Here is a 27,433-nt window from a genome sequence, read left to right as displayed (position 1 = left end):
AATTTTTAACAATACAAAAGAATCATATTGTGCATTTTATGAATATTTGTGCATATTTGATGAGAATAATAGTGATGATCTCTTACCAGATTGTCTCCTCTCTCTCCCTTGACCCCCAGTAATAAAGATCTGCCTGCCTTCTTGTAAAATTAGCTTTGTACTGAGAGTGTGAAATTGCTGTCTATAACTCCTTTAATCTGAATGTAGGATCTAATATATTTTACTGTGGATAGCATGGGGGTATTTTATATGGGGCCTTCAGCTTTTTGAGAATTTGGGGACCAATGTTAGTCTGTTCTGAACTTTCCCTTAATTGTTTAAAATAGCACTAAATAAGTGGGAAATATTTTTAGGAAAATGTGTTTTTCTCTAGTGATATTCCTTTTATGTTGGTATTCTTTAGAAATTTAGGAACTTAATTTTTAAATTAGCTGTTCTGTGGACATTAGGAAATGGGAAAAGGTTTCTAGAATGTCTGTATTTATCAACTTGGCTTGCTTATTCTTGGTGAAGATCAGTGAAATTTCTTACTGTTTATTTCCGTAGACCAGAGGAAGAGTCTTCTTCATCCTCCAGTGATGAAGATGAGGACGACAGGAAGCAGATTGATGAGCTGCTAGGCAAAGTTGTTTGTGTAGATTACGTTAGTTTGGATAAAAAGAAAGCACTGTGTTTTCCTGCATTGGTGAGTAACTTCAGTTAAAGGAGTTTCATTTTCAACTACATAAATGCATGAAAAAAACCACAGCTGCTTGTCTTCGTGTTTTTCATAGGTGCAAAATGGGGAAATGGTTTTAGCATCATTTTGTTGAGAGAAAGATTAACTTTCAAAATTGCCTCTGAGTACAAAGAACTCTTGAAGTCATTTAAGAAAGGCAAAATTCATAGGCCTCTGACATTGGCACTGCCTTTGGGAAAACATGCTTTATCCTCACTAAATAACAGCTGAGGCTATCTACACTAATAAAAGAGAAAAATGGTAATTGGCGTACGACGATACCCTTTTCATTGGCTAATCAGGGCTATATGCAAATTAACTGCCAACAAGATGGCGGTTAATTTGCATATGTAGGCACAATGCAGGGAGGCGAAAGGGAAAGCAGGAAGAAGCCCCCTGCCACTGACAGTGATCGGAAACCCAGGGGGGAGCTAAGAGCTGGGGGGCAGGGCAAAGGCGGCCCTGGGGCCGCCTTTGCCCTGCCCCCCAGCCATGATCAGAGAATCAGGCGCCTTTGCCGCCCTGGCCAGTGATAGCAGGAAGTAGGGGTGGAGCCAGCGATGGGAGCTGGGCACGGTCGAAGCTGGCAGTCCCGGGAGCTAGGGGTCCCTTGCCTGGGCCTAAAGCAGAGCCCACGATCGCGGGGCCGCTGCAGCTGCGGGTCCCCGCTGCCCGAGCCGGACGCCTCAGCCAGAGGCGTTAGGCCTGGGGAGGGGGGGAGCCCGCAACCGCGGAGAGCTGGGGGTCCCCTGCCCAGGCCTGACACCTCTGCCGGAGGCCTCAGGCCTGGTCAAGGGGCCGATCCGGTGATTGGTGATCGGAGGGTGATGCGGGTCAACACCTCTGGCCGAGGCATCAGGCCTGGGCAGGGGGCTGAGCCGGGGATTGGGGGGATATGATGATCCCCTTGCCCAGGCCTGAATCCTGGGTCAGAGGCGTCAGGCTTGGGCGGGGGGTGGAGCAAGCGATCAGAGGGAGATGGGGGTCCCCTGCCCAGGCATGATTCCTGGGCCAGAGGCCTCAGGCCTGGGCGGGGGCCAGAGCCAGTGATCGGGGGGAGATGGGGGTTCCCTGTCCAAGCCTGACACCTCTGGCGGAGGCGTCAGGCCTGGGCAAGGGGCCTATCAGGTGATAAGAGGGTGATGGGGGTCTACGCCTCTGGCTGAGGCATCAGGCCTGGGCAAGGGGCAGAGCCAGTAATCGGAGGGGTCTGGGGGTCCCCTGCCCAGGCCTGACGCCTGGGCCAGAGGCATCAGGCCTGGGCTGGGGGCAGAACCAGTGATGGGGGGAAATGAGGGTCCCCTGCCCAGGCCTGACACCTCTGTCAGAGGCGTCAGGCCTGGGCAAGGGGCCGATCCTGCGATTGGAGGGTGATGGGGGTCAACGCCTAAGGGCTCCCAGTATGTGAGAGGGGGAAGGCTGGGCTGAGGGACACTCCCCCCCCCCCCCACACACACCCAGTGCACGAATTTCGTGCACCGGGCCCCTAGTTTCAAATAAAAGAAATCTTTTAATGTTAGTAGGAAATCTTACATGGACTCCAGAAAGGTACCCACTTTGAAGTGTTTACGTTTTAGAGTGGGTAGTATTACAAAGAAATGTAATGTGTTTTAAATACATATTTAACGGTAAATAATATAGAACCCCGTCCCTAGCTTTTGTTAAGGATGGAGACTGTCCTGATGAAGGTTTTAATACCTGATCCCATTTTGGGGCCTGCCCTTCTCTTACCGTGGTTACAGACCCTCGCTAAGACGCTAGCTCCACTCCATTCCGCTTCCACTTCTGATAGGATGCAGTCTCCAGCTTCAGTCTAGTCAGAGCCACGCTTCTGCTTGCAGCCCGAGCCTGTGCCAGAGGCAGTGGGGGAGCTGTAGGCCTGGGAAGATGTAGGATATAAATTGAAATTACGGGTGACTGTGTCCACATGTGTGTACCTGTTTGCCCTAAAATTAAATTTAGTTTTTAAACTAAGCTGAAAAACTACTTTCTAAAAGGATTTAAATAATTGGTTCTAATGTCACTATCCGTAAATGTGTATTTACTAACCATAATCTCACCCTTTTTTATAAAGGTGGTTTGTCCTGATTGTAGTGATGAAATTGCTGTGAAGAAAGATAATATTCTTGTTCGATCTTTCAAGGACGGCAAATTGTAAGTATAACTCACTTGTTATGAAAAATATATCGTTTTTCCACATTAGAATGGTAAATGATAAATTTATTTCCAGTGACATTACCCTTTTACTTTTCGCCATTTAGAAAGTTTCAAAGAATGATCATTTTTCATGTTACTAGTAAGTGTAGTAGTATGTCTTTACTTGTTCATGATGGCCTTTGCTAAACTACACTCTCAGTATTGTCTAATTTGTCAATTTTGCCTGTGTAATAGCTGGTGATTTGTTGAGGCAAATTTGATATGTCTTCCATATCTAACCCTTGATTGATATACTAGTGGATACATTTATGGTTCTTGAATGTTTAATTAGGACTCTTAAATTGTATCTTAAGTGTTAAGAAAGATATTTTTCATGCAGAACTTTCTTAGAACTGAGTTACAAATTTCTATTTTTTTTTCCCCTTTAAGAATTGTGTGACCAGAAAAGCCATATCTTTTATACTCTGCCTTAAAGGATGACTATATCTTTAAAGGATGATCATATTTTAAGATTGGTGTTTGGGTTTTCAAGTTCTAAAAAGTGATTTTTAAAAACAATCTATGAAAACCATGTTAACTAAATGAAGATAATGAGAGAAATTTGAACACTGAAATTGAATACTGGTTTGATGATATTAAGAAATTACTAGTTTTTAAATGTGTGATAATGGTATGATTATATTTTTTAAAAGAATTTTGAAGCTCCATAATGAAATTATATGTCTGGGATTTGCTTCAAAATAATCGAGCTCAGGTAGGAGGGAGTAGGTAGGGGTATAAATGAAGCAGTGATGATGAGTTAATGATTATTGTAGTTGGGTGATGGATATGTGGGAGGTCATTGCACTATTTGGTCTACTTTTGTATATGAGATTTTAAAAATAAAAGCTTAAAAGAAATAGGCAAGCTGAAACTTGTATTTGGAATAGTTTTCAGGCTTTGTGGTTTGACTGAAACAAACCAAATGCAGGAAAGATGAATAATCATTTATCAGTGTCAAACAGGAAATATATATGACATATATGATAGAACCTCTTATAGATGCTTATATCTGATCCCTCTTTATAGCTGAGGACTTTAGTCTAAAATCCAGTTAAAATTTTGTTAAAAGAACATTCACATTATAAACTAGTACATTTTCTTCCAGTATTAAATTTAGTAATTTCCTATGATTATTCCAAGATAATGGCAGGTTCTTATTGTTTGACTTCTTATTTATTGGATTGATGCATTCTGCCACCCAAACATTTTTATCTGTTGTTATTTTTAGTATTTAAGTACTTTTCATTTAGTATTTCATTGCTTTTAGCCAGGGGCCCTTGATAATTTGAGAATACCTTGTTTATAAAATGTCTCTATTAAAGGTGGGGTCCTTTTGTAGATGATTGCATGTATTAACATTTTATCTGTAACTTGCACCCTTGTGTAAATGTCAGTATTCCCATATTTTCAGTAGCTTTCTGTGGTGTGTAATTAGGCTCTTAATTAATTTCTGTTGTATTTTTGTGTTTGCTTTTTTTTTTAATTGAAAAAAATAATATAGTACTTCAGTACCAAGAAAGGATGTCCATGAAATTACTAGTGATACTGCACCAAAGCCTGATGCTGTATTAAAACAAGGTAAGGGTAATCTTGAAATAAATTGTTAATTAAACTGATAGTATTTTTGGAGATTAAGTTTTCTTAGCTTGGGGTGGGTTGGTGGGTAGAGATTAACCAACGAATTTGTGTGCATATACGTATAGCCATGGACACAGTAGTGTGGTGAAGGGGGATGGGTTCGAGTGGAAGTCAAGGGGGGAGAAAGGGGACGTCTGTAATACTTTCAATAATACATTTTAAAAAAGGATATTTTTTAAAAATTGCCTTTAAAGTTATACTTAGCTTTCTGTGACTTTGTGTTTTATAAACCCATCTGTCTTTTGTTATCATAGTTTCCTTTTTCTTTTTTTCAGCTTAATATTATTTAAAGTGTGAAAGAACTATATCAGCAGCTATTGCTATAGTTAGGCTTTTGCCTCTAAATAAAATGTTAGTTCCTGAGGATGGTAGAAACAGGAATCAAAGTAGTTTTGATTTGGCATTTCTCATACCATAATAATAGAGCCTATATAATAAAAGCATAGTATGCAAATTGTCCCCTTGACTGAGAGTTCATCTGGGAGTTCAACCAGGGGGCGGGGCTGGCCAGGCGAGGGAGGAAGTACCTGGCCGGTGGCCGGCAGCCAGCAACTGCTAGGGACCCTACTAGTGCACAGATGTTGTGCACTGGGCCTCTAGTATTTATTATATTAGATTATTCAGTGGTTATATTAAATGCTGTAATTGCATTTCTTATTAGATTTTTGCCATTGTGTATAGCTGCTTATTTTCACTTTGCCTATATTCATCAAATCTAATAATATGTTGTGTAGACTGGTTAAAAATCATCAAGAATTTATGGTTTAAAATTGATTTCCATATATTGTAAAATGAGAATTACTGCATAGCTAGTTTTAATTGAAGTTAATTGTTAATATAATTCAAGTTCAGCGATCTAGAGAAAATATTTATATTTTCAGGTATTGTATGTTCATTACAATGGTTCTGGCTGGCATGTGATTCTATTTAATTGTCACTTGTTGGGTAAACGATTAAAGATTTACCTAACTTAAGTATGTTTTTATTAGACATGCTTAATTTTTATTTAAAAGAAGAAAACTGCTCTTTTGTATTTGTTAGGACCTAGGTCCCCTTCCAATAGTAGCAGTTTTGTCTTGTATAAAAGTGGCTGCCTGATGCTTAAGACTGAGAGGATTAAATGAGCAGCTACACAGAAAAGCGGTCAGCTCAGTGCCTGGCACACCGCAGGCACTGATAACTGTCAGCGGTATTTACACAATGGTCTTCATTTCTTTATTTGTTTACTATCTGTAGACAAGTCAGTTGTCTTCTTTCTCCAGTTCACTAGTTTATGGTCTGTTTTCAGCCTTTGATCAGGCATTAGAGTTTCACAGAAGTAGAACTATTCCTGCTAACTGGAAGACGGAATTGAAAGAAGACAGCTCCAGCAGTGAGGCGGAGGAGGAGGAGGAGGAGGAGGAGGATGAGAAAGAAAAGGAGGATAACAGCAGTGAGGAGGAGGTAAGTGAAACAGCTGAGGCCTTTACATTAAAATTACAGTTGGGTTTTCGAGTTAGAATTTGGCGCATAGTCATTAATCACTTGAATACTTTTAGTATTAGAAATATTTCATAATGAAATTGTATTTGTGATACTCATCGTAATCAAGTAGTTTGCTTGCTTACCTTAAAATAGAAATAGGGTCTTGTGAAAATAAAACTAAGTATAGATAGCCCAATAACCTCAGAAATGTTTCCTAATTTTACTGTGCTTTCGGTTTAACCGATGATTAAGGAAATACCCGTCTAACATAGCAAAACTTTTACATGCTTTTCACTGTCGTGTAGATAGCTGTCACCTCATACAGTGTTTACATCTGTGTATTTTATTGAAATACCTAGAAAAGTACAAAATACGTATTCCACCTAGTATTAAAAGAATAAGTATAAAAAAGTAAAGGTTAATGAGAATCTTAAATGATTTTATCTAACATAAGTGGATGTGTAGTTCTGATAAGATCATAAATAAGACATCTGAATTTATATAGATAAAGAAGCTGAAGTTTTAGATTTTGTTGTAGCTAGTACTTTAGGTCTAGCAGCGGCAAGTACCGAGAAAAGATGTCCATGATATCACTAGTGACATTGAACCACGGTACTCTTTCATGGTTTGTTGAGCAACTTTATAAAAGTTATTGGGTGAGAGGTACAGATAGCAAAGGCTAGTATATTTGATCGTGAAATGAATTGTACTTAATGTTTTCAGGAAACTAAATTCATGTCAATATGTAATATTTTAGGTAAGTTATGAAATTCTGCCACATAACTATTATTGGCCTAGGGTTGTTTTATGATATAATAATCTATAGTGACAATGTGTAGTGTAAACGTGTCCCTGGTTTCAGTCTTCTCTCCCACTGCGTTCTATTTAAAATGCTAAAATGAGTAGTCCCTTGTTAAAACCTTTTCAGTAGCTTCTTATCGCTCTAAAAATCAAGCTTCACTTATAGGTCCTCCTTTATAATCCAACCCCTGCCTTTTTTTATTACTTTTCTTGGTATGCTCTCTTTCCCCCCAACCCCAACTTGGAACTTTATGCTATAGCAATATCAAATTATATACCTTCTACTACTCACCTTTGCACATACTCTACCCCACGGTGCCCTTCCCTCCTCTTCCCTCCCCCAGTCAGCCTGGCACCCTCCTGTTCAGTTTTCAAACCCGACATGTGTCACCATTGTAAGGGGAAACCTTCTGTAAACCATCACCTTTCTCACCTCAGGAAAGTTAATCACTCCGTTTGCTAGTCTGTATGGTCCGAGTACATATTTTGTCAGTGTACATAAGTGCACTGTTTCATGTCTGTTTCTTCATTCCCCTACTAATCTGTAAGCTCCTCAAGGGCAGGGAGCTTGTCTTCCTTGCACTTACCACATTCACAGTGTCTGACACAGTGTGGAGCATGCAGCAGATGATCAGGAAATGTTAATTACCAAGCGGTTGGTGCTTAGATTTGTGTTTTTGTGAAAGCAAATCTGGTTTCCAGTGTAAACATTTTTTGTGTCATCTATAAACTTGACTTAAAAATTTTGCAACAGGAATTAATTTGGCAGTTTATGAAAGTCAAATATTGTACCATGGGAACATTAGGTGATATCTAGAAAATAGATTTCCTTAGACTTACATCTGACTACTTTACCAACACACAGCATATGTGGGCCATCTTTAAATTGAGAAATACAGGTTTATCCTAAACAAGTTAATAATTGTCATTTATTCTCCTGTGCCCAGCTAGCCTAGTAATTTATCCACATGAGTTTTTGTTTTTAACTGGCCTTCCTCGGCTCTGCTAGCATTTAATATAAAGGGGTTACATCTCATTTAAACAATGGCATTAGACACAGTTTTAAAAATTAAAGAGATTTATTTAGACTATCAGTAGAAAAGGATGCTCCCACCTTTACTATAAGAACTACATTGGCCTCAGCCAGAGTAACTGTAGCCTTGGTGTATAGTTTGGACCACTTGCTCTGCAGTTACTCTTAGTCATTGCTCATTTTTCTTTCATTGATTCAGCACCTGACCTAGTGCGTCCACCGACTGGTGCTCATAAAATGTTTGTGAATGGATGATAGTCACTGAATGGATGAGTTCCGCCCTCTCACCTACTACCCTGCTCCTTGCAGGTTGCTTCAGGACCAGCTCCCCACTGCCACAGCCCCTGGCCACAGCAGCAAGAAGCTAGCCCCTCCCTTGTAATTGATAAATCGGGGAACTATTTTATTACTTGAAGATTTCCCTAAGTCTGAATCTTCAGGTATTGTAGATCAAGTTTGTTCCCCACTTTACCGATTGGACACGCTTGCAGTACTGCACAGTGGGCTGTGTGTAATGATGGACACTTGTAGTTACAGCTACTGGGACCCACACTTGTACAGTTCTATGAGGAGCGATAGTCGAGTCAGTTTTGATGTTAAATTAAACCCTGACCCAATTTCACAGAAGCGAGAGTAGGTCTTCTTGAGCCTGTGACCCTGATTTAAAGAATTGATCTCTTACATGGGATAAACCAAAAGTTGGTGAACCGCCTTTGTAGTCTCTTTTCTTATATGAGAATTTACAGTTGGGATTGTCACTTTGGAAATACCTTTTAGGGCATATTCCTCTGTAAAGCACAAAATGTCTAGAATTTTCTGGGTTCGAACAGCTTAGTATTAAGAAATAATTTGTATTTGATAAAAAGCCTTTGAAATATTTTAGTGAGTGTTAGTCTTTGCTGTTGGTAGGAAATCTGCTTGTTTTATTCAATGCTTAACTGAGCAAAATAATATTCTACTCTTCTGTAACTAAAACAGGAAGAAATAGAACCATTTCCAGAAGAAAGAGAAAATTTTCTTCAGCAGCTGTACAAATTCATGGAGGATAGAGGTGAGTGTATTGTTTTTTTTATTAATGTTGTAGGTATCCGATATGTAGTTACTATTTTAAAAATAATAATTCTGTTCATTAAGCTTCCTATTCCTGGTAATCATGGCTATCTTTTTGGTTGCCAATATCACCAGCACCTAGCATAGTGTCTGTCCCATGGAAAGTGGAATGAGGAATTTGACAGAGTTTTGATAGATATAGGGCATGGGCCCAGAAATGCCTGTGTTCTGTTCTGTCGTTTCTTCATTCCCATCAGCACTCTTATACCAAAGAACTCTGACGCTAGGGAGCAGCAGCAGAGTAGGAATCATAGTAGCAACATTGTAATTGCACCTACATAGATGCCACTAGGAAAAGGCCTCCTTCTCCAGAACCACTGTTTGACATACGTGTGTGTGCGCGCGCACGATGTGACTACACTCTAAGATGGACCCTAAGTCTTTTTATAAAGGCTCAGCCTCACAACTAAGAGAATGAAGCCAGACGCAGAGAGCCAGAAGTAAAGAAGTGTGACAGTATTCCAAGGTGAACCTTGGCTTACCTCATTGAACCCGCCTAGCGTCGTTACATAAATGCAGGGGTTGGGGAAAGAGGAACAGGTGCTGACCTTTGGTGGTAACCCAGTTCTCCAGGAACTATTGGACTGTTACCTTCTTGCTCATCTGCTCAGAGTGTAGTTTCTCCTTTCCCGGGAAGATGCGAGCAAGGGAAAGGAGGCGGGAGAAGCAGAAAGCTCTCTAGCTTGAGGAGAAGGACATGATTGAATAGGATTTGGAAATGCCACTTTACTCTGTAATTATTTTTAAATCTCCGTTTGCTTGCTGATGAGTAGAAGCTGGCTGTTTGACTTTTGCTCTCAATGATAGTGGCTACTATAATGTAGTTATCTTTTTATAGAATATACATTGTCCTTGGTTCCTGTGTTATTTCTTTGTATAAATGGAGGCTTGGCCTAAGAAGGTAGGCTATTTCTTAGGCTTTTATGTAACATCAATAAAAAGTGATGAATAAAGTCTAATATTAGAACAGTGATAAAATAGGATTATGCCAGTCATATTTTTTGGAAAGGGCCATAGGTTGTGTAGCTTTGTTCTTTTATTTCCTTTACCATTTTCTAAAGGCATGATAGTTTGTGTCCTTGCCATACATTTTTCCGTATTAGAATGAAAGAAAACTATAGCTTTACTCTAGAACAGCGGTTCTCAACCTGTGGGTCGCAACCACTTTGGCGGTCGAAAGATCCTTTCACAGGGGTCGCCTAAGACCATCCTGCATATCAGATATTTACATGACGATTCACAACAGTAGCAACATTACAGTGATGAAGTAGCACCAAAAATAATTTTATGGTTGGGTCACAACATGAGGAACTGTATTTAAAGGGCCAGAAGGTTGAGAACCACTGCTCTAGAATCATTTAGAGAAGTAGTAATTTAGTAAAATGCAAAGAAAGTAAGCCCTGGTTGGGTAGCTCAGTTGGTTCGAGTGTTGTCCTATTTGCCAAGGTTATAGGTTCAGTCCCATGTCAGGGCACATACAAGAATCAACCAATGAATGTATAAGTAAGTGGAGCAACAAATCAGTGTTTCTCTCCCTCTCATCAGTAAAGAAAAAATTAATCTTTAAAATGCAAAGAAGTTATATCATAAAGATAACTCTCAATGTTAAGCAGTTGCCCATCATTTCAACAGTTTTACCAAACCTTGTTTCCCTGATTTTTAAAATTATTATTGTGCTTTCTTTGGTATTTATTCTTTAACTCATAAGGGGAATAAAAGTGGAATGAAATCATATAAGGTTTCAACAACCTGGTAAGAGGGGAAAAATTTTAATGAAATGGGCTTAAGTAGAAGACATGTTTTTTGTTTTTTATTTTTTATTGATTTTAGAGAGGAAAGGAGAGATAGAAACATTAATGATGAGAATCATTGATGGGCTGCCTCCTGCATGCCCCCTACTGGGGATTGAGCCTGCAACCCGGGTATGTGCTCTTGATTGGAATCGAACCTGGAACCTTTCAGTCTGCAGGCTGACACTCTATCCACTGAGCCAAACCACCTAGGGCAACAGGACATGTTTTTAATGAACAGCATCCCCCCCCCCCCCCCCATATATGCAGGGTAGGACAAAAATAGGTTTACAGTTGTTCATATGGAAAGTGCAATAAATTAATAAATAATCACATAAGAATAAACTGTTTATACTCACAACTGTAAAGCTCCTTTTGTCCCACTTTCTGTGTGCGTGTACGCACACACCCTTTGCACTGTATTTGAATCTTTGGAAATTTTAAATACAAAAATGCAGTGCGATTTCAATATATTTTGTGTTTTCCTTAATAGGCACACCTATTAACAAACGACCTGTACTTGGATATAGAAATTTGAATCTCTTTAAGTTATTCAGACTTGTACACAAACTTGGAGGATTTGATAATGTAAGTATTACAAGTATTACAATCAAAAGTGAAGCATGTTTTTTATACATGTTTTCTATCTAAATTATTTATTCCAATTAATAAAAAATGGAAATGACAGGTTAGGAACAGAGCTGGCTTCCTCAGAACAAATTTAAATTTAATTAAATATTTTTTAAAATGAGCTTTCTGACTTACTGTTAAGTTTGTCAAACTTTCATAAACCACCTAGTTATGTCTGAAGTCACAGCATAACCATATCGATGGAAATTCTTGCTTATGTCTCCCACTAAACTAACATACTTGGGAGCATGGATCTGTGTTAATCTTCTTTATATCTGTAATCTCATCCACTGTGCCTGATATATATAAAACATATCATTCATATATGTGGTTATATAAACATGCCGAAAACCTTTTTTTGAACTAGAAGAAATTATCTTAAGATTGACATGATGAGTGGTGCTTATCTAATTAAGACTGAAAATTTTTTCTGTAGAATCAAATGCTTTAGTAAAATCCATAGAACTGCTTTGATTTATTAGCAAGTTTTATGGGACATGATACTTCATTTTAAAATTTCTATCTTGGTTTCTTCATTATAAATTTTGATTAGGAATTTGGACATTTTCTTATTTACTAAAGCAGGGTTTTTTTAAAATGAAGTGGTATAATATTTCAACATTTGTGAATTCTCTGAGATTTGTTAGAATACTAAAACTTATTTTAAAATGTTGTGAATCAATTTTTTATTTAGTATTTATTGAGATTGATATTTTTCATCCATTTGAGACTAAAATCAATAAATAGAAACATATTTGTATATACTACGTTTATAAAAATATTTTTAAATTCCTACCTTTAATTTGGAAGTTTTCATTTCACTTTGTCCATTAGATTGAAAGTGGAGCTATCTGGAAGCAAGTCTACCAGGACCTTGGGATTCCTGTCTTAAATTCAGCTGCAGGATACAATGTGAAATGTGCTTATAAAAAGTAAGTCGGCGTACTTGCTATAGCTACATTCAGTATTTTATCTAGAAAGCAGGGTGGGATGTATCCCATAACTGAGGCTCTAAGAAGAAATTAGAAATTTTTGCTGGAGTAATCACTCTATAATACAACATTTTCTAGAGTGTATTCTATGAACACTAGATCTACAAGATCATCTGTGAAGAAGTTTTTGTGGCCAAGTAAATTTTGCAAGTACTGTGTGAGGTTAAAATGCTAAAGTTTTAAAAGTTAGGTGTGCACAAGTTTGATTCCTGGTCCTGCCAGTTACTAGCGATCGGTGCCCTTGGACCATGCCTTTGTCCTCCTCAGCCTCAGTGTCCTCATCTGTAGAATGAGATGGCACTGTTTGCCTCGTAGGATTACTCTGAGGATTAAATGAGATTTTGCATGTACTTAGAGGTCCAATGCCTCGCTTACAAAGAAGTGCTTAACAAACAGGCTATCACTGGAACTTGTAAAAGCTACTGTTGTTACAGTTAGTGTATTTAAGATTATGATTGTCTTCTCACTTTTAGCATAGTTTTTTTAATTGAGACTTTCTTTGAAAAATGTTTCTATTTGGGTTAAAAAGATTGGGAAGAACTGAACTAGAATAAATGAGAATGTTAAGGCTCCATATCTGAAAAACAAGAGAAACGAACAAATTTAAATCACCACAACTCTACAGTAATATTTCAAAATTTTCCCCAAATGTAATTTCTCTTCATGTTTCTAGATACTTATATGGTTTTGAGGAGTACTGTAGGTCGGCCAATATTGAATTTCAGATGGCACTGCCAGAGAAAGTTGCTAACAAGCCATGTAAGGAGTGTGACAGTATAAAAGAAATAAAAGTTAAGGAAGAAAGTGAACCAGAAATGAAAGAAATAAAGATTGAAGAGGAGGAGAAGATAATAATAAAAGAAGAAAACCCTACTGAAGATGATGTTGAAAGAAAGGAAAATATTAAACCCTCTCTGGTAAATCAGATACTGTCCTTTTCCACCTTTGGTACATTTTCTGTATACTCTAAAGACTTGTTAATTTATTGTATGGTTTTATACTTAGATAGATTAGATTGTGCATTTTCTTCAGTAAGTGCTATTTTGGTGTTTACAATAACTGTTCAATATTTTTGCCTAGTATTTTAAGAATGGCAGGAGTTTCTTAAAATAACTAATAACTTTCTCAATATTATCATTGGTTGTACCTTTTTTAATTAGATCATGGAATTAAGTTGGTAGTATTTACTTTTGTTGGTTTAGTTGCTCTGATCTTTTTCTAGGGAAGTAAAAAGAATTTATTAGAATCTATATCTACACAAAGTGATCAGGAAAAAGAAGTTAACCTAAAAAAGACAGAGGAAAATGAAAATCTGGTCAACAAAAATGATGAGACAGCTGGGTTAGATGAACCCCTCAGCATAAAGGTAGAAGCTGAAGAAGAAAAAGCAAAATCTGGGTAAGAACTCTGTTTTTGGTTAAGATGCATTTTGGCTGAATGAATTCTTGTCATTTTCTCTTTGTATGTGCGTGTCTGTATGAATCGAAATTTGATTGACAAAATATAGAGTAATTGGCTGATTTGCACTTATTACATAAATAGCATTTGCCTACTTCAGAGACCCTACTAATGCAAACGTAGCAAAAGGTCATGTTTTTGATTCATTCTCTTTGCTCTCATCATGGAAATTTATAAAATTTTCAGCTAGAGAAAAGTACTTCTTACTACATTAGGCTCTGCCAAATAACCAGATAATACAAATTTGGGAAAAGATTTTCTCCAATGTTTATAGGTGGTATGTTGGCTGTAGATTTTGACAGTTGTATTCATTTCTTAAGCAAAAAATAAGAATGGAAAAGTGCTAATACTTAATTTTTAAAAGGCCGAAATTGTTATGCTGTGTTTTATGTGCAAGTAGCATTTACTTGTTTTGGTTAATTTGGAATGATGAATTATTTTAGCAATGTAATTTGTACACTGCCAGTGGACCTCTGGATTTTATAGGTGATCTTTGGTGTCTAATCTTATTTCTGAGCTTTAAAAACGCTAAACATTCCTCATTGCTAGTGGCCCATTTAAATAAGTACAACCAGTGTTTTTTAATCATTTTAATATTTTTCTGAAATTTGGCCACACCATGAAGCCAAGGAGGGAGGAAGAAAAAAGAAAAACATGTTTAGATGAATATAGTAAAAGGTATCTATCTGTTACGTATCTGTGTGTACAAATATATATTTCACATATTCCTCACTGCTATTGCAACTATTAAGAAACTTAGTGAGTACCCAGCTTTTTGCCTAAAATCTCTTGATCATTTTAGTGTTATTTTGCAAATTTGGCCTCAGCATGCAGATAAACTTTAAAGGAAAAACAACAACACTGGGTTTAGATGAATATAGTGTGTTTGTTCATTATATTTGGTTGTAGTTCTCTGTATGTGAATGTTTGTTTGAAATTATACATGCTGCTGCTGGAGACTATTTTAACTATTAAGAAAGAACTTAGTAAGGATTCAGCTTTATGCCTAAAAATCTGACACAAATCTGCAGCTATTTCTGGAGCATCTACTGTGTTGAAGGCACTCTGATAAGCCTTTATTTTCTCTTTGTTACTAGTAATTATCTTTATTTTTCAAATTAGTACTTTAAAAACATTATTATTAGTATAATCTGTATTTTGTAGGGTTTTATTAATTCATTTAATTCTTCAACTAGATGGCTTTCTTACTTACTACAGAGATATATACGTCATACCACAAACTGAAATTACCCTGGTGTGACTGCCCTAGTTTGATAGATATTTTTTAGAAGCATTATGTGTTAGAAATGTCCAAAAGTGATTTCTGAATTTTATTAGATCAGTGCAATAGAAAATTTTACAATTATAAAGAATTAATATTTAAGTATTTCTCTAATGTATAACTTCCGCTAAGTAATTAGCTATGATCAAGAATTTTCAATAGCCTGCCTCTGTATTCCAGTATCTGGTCCATAATAGGTATTGATAAGTTGTAGCTTTTTTCTTTTAATTTGTTTCATTGTAAGGAGTGTCACATCAAACTGGGAAAATTTGATATTTCTTTGCGAATTCAGATGAAAAATCGGGTGTGTGTGTACATTTAAAGGCTGTCTTTCTTGGCATTGTGTTGTATCTGGTTTAGTGCACTTACCTCTGATTTTGCTACTGAATTCTTAGAATAGTAGAAGCATTTTCTATGGCTGATTCAAGCCAGTAATTGTGTTGTCTGATTATTTATACATCAGTGTATTATTTTCATGACCTTTATTTGACTTGTGTCTGAAGATTTGTGTCTGAAGTTGCTATTAAATGTGAAATTTTTATTATTTTTTTTTATTGTTTTGTTAGTACAGAGGATTGGGTTTTTATTCCAGATTAAATAAAGATTACTCTGGCTACCACTTAATGTAGGCTTGTGCTTGCAATTCTTGGCATGTATCAGTTGTGCTGAGCGTATTACATGATGTAAGAGAACGTTTAGAATTGTTTTCATTTTTTAAAAAGTTTAGACTTTTTAGTCTGTCTTTCTCCTTTTACATCATGATTCTGAGGTGCATGATAAATCTCTTGTTTTGTTGTGGCCAGCACAATACATTTCCTTTTTTCCCTGATATTTTAACTTAATTTTATATATGTATATAGTATATATTATACAGATAAAACATTTTAAGTTTGTTAATAATAGCTTATTATCCATGACACCCTTTCTGATAATTTCTTAAATATTTTAGCCTTACTAATCTTTAGTTTTAAAGCTGTTAATGTATTTTCAATAATAGAGTTCATATTTTTTATCTTAGATTACAGTAGGTTTCCTTTAGGTTTTAAGTATATATTCCTTTGGCTGTTATTTATTGATTTATTGATTGATTGATTGTTGACAGTATTACAGATGTCCCCTTTGTCTGTTTGTTTTTCCCATTGATCCCCTCCACCCCCACCCACTCTTCCCAGGCCTTCACTCATTTGGCTGTAGATGAGTCTTTAAAAGAGGAATAGTTCTTGAGAATCCTTATAGACTTGGTGATTTACTTCAGAGAAATTTGACACATTTGACGCTTTCATGAACTCAGACTTAATTTCACAAGTTTATTGTACTTCCCTTCATCCCTCACTGTATAGAAGGAAAGAAATAAATTAAAAAGGGTTATAGGGCTGCTTTTATCTCTATTTCTATATTATTTTTGTTGCCTGTATAATTAGGAATGGTAAAATATGTTATTGCTTAAAAGATTGCATATAAGAATATTAAAAATTATCAGTAAAAGTTGGATTTTTGTATAAATATTTCTATTAACTTTGAAGTTTAATGCTCAGCTGTCTTGTGCTTCTGTTTTATGATGTTTATTCATTGTCAGCTATAAAGTGATGGATTCATTTTTGAGAGGAATCTATTGTAATACATTTAGACAAACTGCAGAGCAGATAAAGACTTAACTAAATGTCAAATTTTATACTAAAGCATTGACTATTTTAATCCAGTGCTTGGAAAGATTTATGATTTGAGATTCTCTCCAACTTGTTTAATACAGATTTGTGGCTGATATAACATGAATATGAATACACATTTTAGAAGGTACAGGATACTGAAAAGATCAGAATGGCTGCAGTGCTGCTTCTGAATGGTGTAACTTTTAGTTTCAATTGGAACTTTAAAGTTGAGCGAGTTGGTAGAGAAGATTTTCAGTGAATATGATAAAGAGAGCAGAAATTTTGAAGTTTAGAAGAATAAAAAAGAAAAAAACCTTGATGGGATATTAATGTGAAGTTGGTAGAATATACTTGTGAAAGGTAAAATAACATTTTAGTATATAACATAACATTTGATTTTAGTTGGAGCACTTTTTAAAGTTATTAAGACTAGCCATTGACTGGTAAAAGTTTTTGTTTTAAATATCCTGAGGCTGGAAATATTTGACTAAAAAATAATTTTAGTCAGAAAATGGCTATGAGGTGTAATGATTTTTGTTTTTGTCAACCGAGATGTAAAACACTTTCATAATAAAACCTGAGACAATTGTAACAGTCAACTGTACTAGTTTCTTGCTCTGCAGCACAACTCCTGTCCCTCTGGCTGTTGGAAGTTTTCTTTTAATGCACTTATTTTTCATTATTCATTTTCTCTAAATGTCTCTTTTCTGTAACCACAGTCATCTTATACAGTTTTAGTTTTTAATATTAAATTGAAAATCAGAGAATTTCATACACATGGAACCTGCTGTTCCCGGAACAATCACAGCCACAATTTTTATCAATTTATGTGGTTTGGAACTGGAAAGCTTATGAAGTGTCTTTTATTAACTGCAATTTTTTAAACCTTTCAAGAGATGAAACGAATAAAGAGGAAGAGGAAGATGATGAAGAAGTAGAAGAGGAGGAGGAGGAGGAGGAGGAGGAAGAGGATGAAGAGGATGATGACAACAATGAGGAAGAGGAGTTTGAATGCTATCCACCAGGCATGAAAGTCCAAGTGCGGTATGGACGAGGGAAAAATCAAAAAATGTATGAAGCTAGTATTAAAGATTCTGATGTCGAAGGTGGAGAGGTCCTTTACTTGGTCCATTACTGCGGATGGAATGTGAGGTAACTTGAGTTTTAGCTAGTGATTGCTACCTGGAAATACTTACAAATAATTTCCTATTTTAAAACTTAATTAATGAATTACAGGCTTATTCGTATTCTCATTGAGGTCATAGCACTATATAAAAAATATGTAGTTTTTAGTATGTAAATGCTCGCGTAGTGACTTCCTACCTCCTGTTGTTAATAACTTGGAAGACATCCTTAGTGTCTGCCCAGTTAATGTTTACATTACATGTGGATTAATCAAAGCAACACTTGGTGAAATGATAGGGAAATCCTTAAAGATGTGAAAGAGATTTGAGCTTCTTGATGTCTACAAGCCGATGATCAGACTTCTTGCTCTCTTGCGTTTTCAACTACCTTGCCATAGTAACCTCTTTGTAATCCTCTTAAGTCCTCGTATGCGGACGTCATATTTCTTTCAGTAGGCAGGGAGTTTACAATGGAGATTTCTTAAGAAGCTTTAGCTATTTCAAGAAGGCCTTATCTCCTCCTTAACAGTGCTTGTGTTACAGTGTTTTTCAGAAGCCTCAGAAATGTATTTTCATGTTGGAAACACTATGGTTGCAATGTAAGCAGGTCTGCTTAACTTAACTAGAGTGCACTTCCTCCCTTTTCCTACCTGGGGAGCTGAAAGGCAAGACAGAGGTTCGGTTTCAGGTGGGGTTAAATGAAGTGTTTTTCTTCTCACAGGTTTCCTTTGGTTTATCCAAAGAAATTCTCTATTTTAAGTTTGTCCAAAGTTTATGTCAGTTTTGGGATCTGATCGTCTAGGTATCTTTTAAGAAAAACTTATTTCATTTTGGAATGTTTAATACTATTTTTGAAATATAGCCCATGAAAGGGCTGTAGCCCTTGGAAAGTTAATCATAGAAGCTTTAAGTGGTGGTTTCATGTGTGCCTAGTCTCTTCAAGGAGGATTATAGTTCTCATGCTTTACATTTAAATTATCATTTGTTTGGAAAGTCACTAAAACAATTTCATCTTATTCTTAAAAATAACACTCTGTTCCTTAAAAGTACATTTTGTGTTGTCTGGTTGCAGCAGTAGGAAACTCTAGAAACAAGTCTAATCTGATTTCCTTCTTTATTTTGAGAAAAGTACAGATCAGATCCATTGGGCTTGTTCTTTATTTCTGACCAACAAGATTAACAAAAGTTTTGAGTTTTAAAACTTATCTGTCATCGGTGTTGTCCTGAAACCAGCTTTTCCAGATACTGCTTTTAAAATCATGTGTAATTAATTCTTTTGTCGGTTGGTTCTTATGCTGCCCCTGTGGTGCATGATGTTCCTCACTGTAGTGCTGGCATGAATGATATGTTCAGAGGAAGATGCTTGAAGTCTCAGATACAGTGGCTGTAGGAATATTTTGCCCACTCTTTGATATTTAATCATTTTGATCCCACTAAATGGTCTTATTAAACATGAATGTAGAGGGAGTTCCATTATTGCCTAAGGTGTAAATGTTGAGTATGTTAGTTTAAAATTAGGAGAAAATTGAGTCGACAAAAATTAATTATTAAATAATGCCCACAAGATAGATAAAAGCCACATCATCTTTTTGCCCTCTCCTTTCAGTCCTTCTGGTTATTTTGCTATTTTATTTTATTGTATTTTACATTTTATATATATTTTTGCTAGTTTATATATAACAAGGCAGTTTTCTTACTAGCCTTTTAAAATGCTTTAAATTCTGTGATGAATGGATAGAATTTAATCATTCTCTAACTTTCACTATAATCAGGGCCTGATTGTTTTCTATTAAGTATCTCAAACAAGAGGCTTAGTATGTATGTGAGTTGAGACATTGATAAAATGATTCTGTAGTTAAGATAACTTTCCGTTTCCTTAAGAAAAGATTGACTAAAAGAACGAGGAGCACTTGGGTTTTAGGGGGTAGAAAATGTTGGGTATATTAGCTTTGAAGTTGATAGTGGGTTGGGTAGGATAACGGGCGATATTCGAAGGAGGCATTCAGGTGTTTAATAATATGGAAAGGAAAAGGAAAACTAACTATTCAACAAGACTTGCTTGTGTCACTGAGAAGGATGCGCTACTCCTGACAGCTCAAGCATTTTGTGGTCTGAACGTTGACAAGAAGAAAACTTACATCTCGGTGAAGAACTGTAGGGGTGGATCCCCACACGCAGCATCGTAGAGAAAACAGCTGTACTTCAGTAGATTAAGCAGTTAATTTCCTAATAGTCAATATCACAGCATCCTCTTTCTCGGCAATAGTAACCAAGGTCTGTCCTGCTGATGAATACGAAATCACTGGGGAGCATTGGAGATCTTGTTCCCCAGCATGTGTCGTCAGTTTGACTCAAATACAATTTTAAAAAAAGAAAAGAAAAAGAAATCACATGTGATTTTTGCTGCTCCTTCTTGTCTGAAGTTATCTAACGAGGACTGCAACAAGCCCTCATCGCCTCCACAACTGTTTTCACATTATTTTCAGAAATTCAGCTTGATCTCTGAATTTACACTTGATGTGAAATTGAAAATGAAGATTTATGCATGAAGGTTCATGAAAGTAGTTTTATTTTCAGTGGCAGCCATTCATTACTGTGGCAGTTTAGAAAATTTCATGTGGGGCTATTTATGTGAGTTTTGTGTGATCTGAAACATTTTCTAGCAAACGGTTTTCTTAAAAAGAAAATACCTTTTAAAAAATACTGTTCTACATTATTCTTTTTTCTAAAGTGCTATATAAACCTTTACATTAATATAATTATTATTTGTACCCTTAATTCAAAACTGAAAAATGTGATAACTAGTGAATGAATATTGAACTACTTTGGACCCCCTGGCAACAGAATGGTAGTAAAGCAGAAATTCAAATCTGAATAAAAAGCATTGGTTTATAAACGCCATACCTGTAGAATATATAGACTAATGGATTGGGACAGATGTGGCCTGGCTCTACCTGGAGCCAGATTCTTCTCTATCCCTCTATATATGGCAACTCTGAATTTTCTGGGGACCTGTCCAACTGTTCTATTAAGGTTCCAGTTTCTCCATATTCAGATGAAAAAGTACCATGGCAGTCAAAAGGCTGTGAAAAGTTTTTTTGCAGCATTCAAAATACTTTGTATCAGATAGTCCTACATGTAGAGAAATGTAAAACAAAGCTTAATAGCAATAAGGTGAACTTAAAAAATGACTTTGGAGTTGACTAGTTTTTCAGTGCAAGTGAAAATAAACATTTTTTTGGTGTGAAATAAAGAATCCGTTATCTTTACAACTCAAATGGGCTTTCTTTCTGTTTTCAACTTAAGAGGGTTTATTAAACGGGACTTTTCCACTTAGTAGTTTGTAGATTAGCAGGTATATTTTATGTAAAACATAAAAATTGGACCCGTTTCATTTGGTGGCTTTGTAGATTGGCAGGTAGTACGTTTGTCTAAATTTACACAAATAGGAACCCCCTAAATTTATCATTATTAGTAAAGTAAGTTTTGGGGATACTTTAGAAAATCAGTATCCGAGTCACAGTTGCCAACCATTTTCAGTGGTCTATAAATAAAGCTGCTCTGCCATTGTTCTTAACACTACTTACTACCTCTGCCTAAAGACCTGTACCTTCGCTTCATTTTATAGCGTTAAATTCTCCAGAAAATGGATTGACATCATTACTGTATCATTCTCTTGGGGTGGTTGTGTCAAATCTTAAATTATGCTATAATATTTATGTTTCTATCATTATGCTGTTATTTTCTTTATTATGATGAACACCATTCCTGTGTCTTTGGTATGGATTTAACAGTATTAAATGAAATAGAAATATGCAGTGTTAATAACATGGGTAGGATTTTAGCTTTTCAGTAATATACTTTTATTTTTGTTGTATCCTAAGTACATTAAGTATAAAATGGTGTTCAGTGAGTCTTCATAAATTTTGTTTTAGATATTTTCTCAAATTAAAAATATATGTATAGCCAGAGAGTATAAAATGGTGTTCAGTGAGTCTTCATAAATTTTGTTTTAGATATTTTCTCAAATTAAAAATATATGTATAGCCAGAGAGCTCAGTTAGAGCATCATCCCAGTAAGCCAAGGTTGCAGGTTCGATCCCCGGTCAGAACACATATAAAATGCATAAATAAGTGAAACAACGAATTGATGTTTCTCTCTTTCTCCCTTCCTCTCTCTCTAAAATCAACCAATAAATAAAAAAATATGTGTTAACTGAGATTATAATAGAAAATTCATCAAGTAGGTAAATATTGATAAAATTGCTTATAAAGTTTATTAATAACTAGTGCTTCTTTTCATCATGAGTTGGTCTTTTGTCTATTACAGTGTCCCATAGGTTCTTAGGGAGGAAACTTCATCTCCTTGCAATGACAGCATAAATTTCCACTTTAGATATGAGGTCTTTAAAAGCTTAGTTATATGATATATATAACTTAACCTTTTGTTTATAGGAAGTAAGATATGAAATATGTATTGCTCAGCAATTATTAAATGAATATACATTACAGAAAACAAACTACAAATGACTCATATTTTACTGTAATGGTTATTACATTTTATCTTAACTATGCATATTTTAGATAATGAGTTTTTAGTATTATGTCCATTTGGTTTTGCTTTGAAATTATTTTGGAAATATCTTTATTTTGCGTGTACTTACTTTTTCTTAATCTCTACGATTATGTCTTTTGGGTGTATATATTAACATATGCTGAATGGGTTTACTTGGGTTGAAGAAGAACCACATCTGAATTGCTGTTGGGCACAGAAGCCATTTCTATCTGGTTGACATTCTTTTCCATTTTTATTATTGCTAAGTGATTGCTTAGTGATTTGCCAACATATCCAAACAAAAACTATAAAGCTTTCTTTTTTTGAACTCGACTTTTCTCTGGTGAGAGCAATTATGTTATGGTCTCTGAATGATTTCTTCTAGCTTTGTATAAATATTTTAATTCATCACATTTTAAAAATACAAATATGTACGTACCTTCTTTCAGAAGGTGCAGAGGTTTGTATTGTTCCTTTTGTAATTACCATTTAGTGTTGCCTTCTCTGCTCATTTGAAAGCTCCCTGTGGGAAGGGGCTGTGCTGCCTTCACTGCTGAGCACCCAGTGCTCAGTGCAGAGCCTGTCACATGATAGGCCCCTGTGACGTGTTTGTCACGTGACTCTTCCCTTGTTCGTGCTTTTGGTCTTGGAGTTCACAGACTTGATCAGTTCAGGGCCCTCTGGTGCGGCGCCTCCATCTCCCATAGGCCAGGGAGTGACCTTTGGAAGTTCAATGAGTTGCTTGTGCATCTTGTCTTTCATGTTTGTTTCATTAGTTAGATGACTCAGTAGAAATATTTTCAAATAAGTCATGTATATACTTGAAAATATTTCATTAGTATTTTAGTAAAATATCAGGTAGGATACTTGTCTAGATCCTATGCTTTAATTATAAGGAATTTATTGATAACAGAATTTAAGAAGTACGGTCGAATCACTAACAGGCAGTCTTAATTTTTAGAGAGAGAGAAACATTAATGTGAGAATGAAATAGAGATTGGCTGCCTCCTACACGCCCCCTACCAGGAATCGATCCCACAACCTGGGCATGTACCCTAACTGGGAATCAAACCTTCAACCCTTCTGTGCATGAGACAACGCCACACCGGTCAGGGCAGTTGGTAGCTTTATGCATCAAACCAGGAAGTTGAACTAAATGATCTCCAGGGTTGTTTCCAGTTCTAAAATGAAATGATTCTATTTATGAGTTTCTTTTTAATATGCCATAAGTATCTCTGTGGTATATATCTGTTTATTTATATCAATTTCCTTTAATTTCAGATATGATGAATGGATTAAAGCAGATAAAATAGTAAGACCTGCTGATAAAAATGTGCCAAAGATAAAACATCGGAAAAAAATAAAGGTAAGTGCTTATTTTTCTCTACATCATAATTCTTAATTAAAGAACCTTCCCCCCAGAATTATGCATTAAGTGTGTGTGCATTAGTGTTAGCAGAGTTGGAAATACTCCCTTGAAATAGCAAATTTAGCAAAAGCTAGATTTGGGTACAATAATACTGTCACTTATGGAAAGACATTTTGGAAACGGTACTAAATGATCTGTGAGACTTTTTTCAGTTTCAGCCTTGTATAAGGCCACCCAGCCAGATTTTACTGATCCATGTCAGCCCTCTCCTGCCCCTCTGATGTCCAGCTGGGGACCCTAAAGTAGTGGCCTGGACCCTGGGTTGCGTTCTAACTGCACCCTCCTCAGGAGGAAAAGGAGTCTTTGTCTGACCGCAGGTAGCAGCTTAGAGCAGGTTCCCAGAGATGCCACTGTCCTGGAAGTTGATGTTACTTTTACGTATGATCCAATTGCTCCTTCTAAGATTAACTCTCTTTAACGTTTTCTTAGAAAGTAGACCATTAGCTTTAGAACAATTGTTCTCTTGTTAATGGCATTTTTATATTTTGAATGGTGTATGTATTTGAGGTGTCTAATAGTTCTTCTCAAGTTCACTTTTCATATTCAAAGTGAGAAGCTGTTTACTTTCCTGCTAAATGATACTCTAGTGGCCGCTAATAGTGAAAGCTCTCCCCTAAAATGGTTATTCTTTTCTCCCTGTAACATTGGGTCCGTATTTAAGTTTCGGGACAGCAACTGAGTAGCTACAGCTCAGGCCTCATCAAACACTTTTCATCTTCACTCTCGGTCTTTGTTGGAAAGTATGGGGTGACATTGGTTAACAAAACGATACAGGTTTCAGGTATCCCAGAGGCATGCTAGTGTTAATTGTCTATCTGATGGCTAATTTATTTCAGCTATTTAAACATAAATATTAGACAAAAACTTTTTGCTCATCCTGCATTATTTGTTAAATAATATTGAAAAAACATCTGTGGCTGTTTTGAGGGGCTTTCGTATATTTTTGTTATTTAATATATTTTAAGAGTTAAAATTAGTATCAACAGTGTTACTAATAAATGCCTCATGATAAATTATGGCTAACATGAGATACTTTTTTTCCCCTTAACCTAGAATAAATTAGACAAAGAAAAAGACAAAGATGAAAAATACTCTCCTAAAAACTGTAAACTTCGGCGCTTGTCAAAACCACCATTTCAGACAAATTCATCTCCTGAAATAGTATCTAAACTGGACCTTACTGATGCCAAAAACTCGGATACAGCTCATATTAAATCCATAGAAATTACTTCTATCCTTAATGGACTTCAAGGTAAATATAATAAATGCCCTTTTTGCATGCAAGTGTTTGTTGTTAGTTTTTATATATCAAATTTTATAAAGGTAATTCATTAACATCAAATTGGTTTTTTAATTGAACCATAATTTTTTTTGGTTCTATTACTTGAAATAAAACCAGCCATTGATTGAGGCTTAAAAATATTTCTGTTAGTAGATTCAAGGGCACCAGTAAATTGTAGTCGAAATTTAATACTCACCCTATTGTATTGATTTCAGTGCTTTTTTTCAGGTTCCATCTTTTCTGTTGCCATGAAAAGCACAGTTAGTGTTATGCCATATTAGAATATAAAATTAAATTGATTTTTTTTGTAAAGAATATTTAACTTTGCTTATCTTGATTACATTTATCATATTCTCTTTTATGGTGACATTACTGCTTAATATTTACAGCAGAATGAAGTGTAACTACCAGATAATAACAGTGATAAAGACTGGTGGGAGGGGGAAGTTTATAAATCTGGCTGGCAGGGAAAAGGGGGGAAGATATGATCTATCAAATGAAGCAAAAGAATGTGTCTCCATAAAAAATATTTTACATTTTTTGTAACTTGAAAAGAGTTCAGATTTTTTTGTTGTTAATCCTCATCTGAGGATATTTTCCCATTGATTTTTAAAGAGAGTGGAGGGGGAGAGATGGAGGGAGAGAAACATCGATGTGAGAGACACATCAATTGGTTGCTTCCTTCACGAACCCTGATCAGGGCTGAGGAGAAATTAGCAAGTAACTAAAAGAGGAAATATGTTTCGAACTGACAGGCAGAAATCTTTAAATGGAAAGAGCCCCTCAAGTACTTGAAGTGATGAAGAAAGAGCCATGCCACAGTACATTTTATCTATAATAATAAAAGCATAATATGCTAATTAGACTGGACATCCTTCCAGACAACCTTCTGGACAAAGCTTGGGCTGCAGGGGAAGCCTGGGTCCTTGGTGCCTGCCGGTGGCTGGAGGGAAGCCCGGGTCCCGGGTGCCAGAGGGAAGCTGGTGCAGGCAGCTGGGGAAAGGAAGGCCTACTCTTGCACGAATTTCGTGCATCGGGCCTCTAGTGAAATTATAAAATAGCAGGAATAAAATCATCACCACAAAGGAATGAAAGAGTGTTTTCAACACTGTAAGCAAAAGAGCCACACCTTCAAAATTTTGAAGGAAAATAATTTCAACTTGGAATTCTGCACCTGGTTAAACAGATCACACAATGAAGTTTGAGGGTCAGGATGTATTCAGACGTGTAAGGACAAAGACTATTTTCCTCCCATGTACTGTTTTAGGAAACCGTTAGGTGGTCCAACACAATATGGGAGTAAACCTAGAAAAAGGAAGATGTGAGATTGTTTTAACAGTGGGTCTGGGTCATGAGAAAACCTGCAGGAGATTCCTAGGATGGTGGCTGTTAGAACTGACCCAGAGAGCAGCCCCCTAGATGGAGCAGAAAATAGGCCTCCAGGGTAGAGATTGGGTGAGTGAGGAAATTGGAGAGAATGCTTGACTTAATGGAGCAGTGAAATAAATGTGAAAGACATAAGAAAGGAAGACAGCATGAGTAGAAAAGAACTTTTGGAAACTCCTTGAAAAATAAAAGGCTATACCAGAAAGAAAATAACAAGTGGACTGTTTTCTGTAATGAACCATATTTACATGTTATAAATACTATATTTAAATAAATATACAGAGAGAAAGTATGGGGGAAGAGGGATGAGGTATTAATAAGAGAAAATTCTCATTGCTTATATCAAGTTAAACTTTATAAATCAACAAATAGAATATTAGTAAGAGAAGGTGGTAATAACTATCAATAGAAATAGTTATAACCACCTATATGTACTGCTTTGATCATTTTAAAAAATTTAGTTATGCAGGAACACATTGAAAATTTTTAATGTTTTTACCCATCTTAATTGTCTCAATTTTTTTTTTAATTTAAACCTAAAGAACATACTACATGGATTTCTTAGACTGTTATAGTTAAGATTCTAAATTCTGGAATCAAATGACTTAAATTTAGACTTTCTCTTGCCATTTGGGGTAGTTTAACCTCTCTAAATCCTAATTTCCTAAACTATAAAATAGGGATGATAAAACACACTCCTCAAACACACACCTCACAGCTTTAATGAGGCATAATTTACAGACAATAAAATTCACTACTTTTATGTTTACAATTTTATATGTTACTAGAGGCCCAGTGCACAAAATTCATGCACGGGAAGGGGGGTGTCCCTCAGCCGGGCCTACACCCTCTCCAATCTGGGACCCCTTGGGGGATGTTTGACTGCTGGCAGT

The 27,433-nt window shown here is 36.1% G+C and overlaps 1 protein-coding gene across 11 annotated transcripts in view; it reads left to right on the top strand.

Moving 5' to 3' along the window:
- Positions 1–27,433, top strand: part of ARID4B (AT-rich interaction domain 4B) — a 61,551-nt gene that overhangs the window by 21,539 nt on the left and 12,579 nt on the right. For 8 of the 11 annotated variants that reach the window (XR_009450244.1, XM_059677532.1, XM_059677531.1 and 5 more), the window contains exons 8-20: positions 547–685; positions 2,793–2,872; positions 4,419–4,495; positions 5,844–5,998; positions 8,832–8,904; positions 11,247–11,341; positions 12,218–12,315; positions 13,049–13,292; positions 13,598–13,773; positions 14,452–14,511; positions 17,659–17,916; positions 23,725–23,809; positions 24,926–25,124. Coding sequence is in view for 10 of the 11 variants with exons in the window: in XM_059677532.1 (XP_059533515.1) it covers positions 547–685; positions 2,793–2,872; positions 4,419–4,495; positions 5,844–5,998; positions 8,832–8,904; positions 11,247–11,341; positions 12,218–12,315; positions 13,049–13,292; positions 13,598–13,773; positions 14,452–14,511; positions 17,659–17,916; positions 23,725–23,809; positions 24,926–25,124 (1,739 nt within the window). In the remaining variant the exon portion in view is untranslated. The remainder of the gene's footprint in view (positions 1–546; positions 686–2,792; positions 2,873–4,418; positions 4,496–5,843; positions 5,999–8,831; positions 8,905–11,246; positions 11,342–12,217; positions 12,316–13,048; positions 13,293–13,597; positions 13,774–14,451; positions 14,512–17,658; positions 17,917–23,724; positions 23,810–24,925; positions 25,125–27,433) is intronic. The other 3 variants (XM_059677534.1, XM_059677533.1, XM_059677537.1) reach the window with 3 other exon arrangements.

The sequence above is a fragment of the Myotis daubentonii genome, chromosome 20 (assembly GCF_963259705.1).
Source record: "Myotis daubentonii chromosome 20, mMyoDau2.1, whole genome shotgun sequence".
NCBI classification, from domain to species: Eukaryota; Metazoa; Chordata; class Mammalia; order Chiroptera; family Vespertilionidae; genus Myotis; species Myotis daubentonii.
This window is presented reverse-complemented; position numbering and strand designations above follow the sequence as displayed.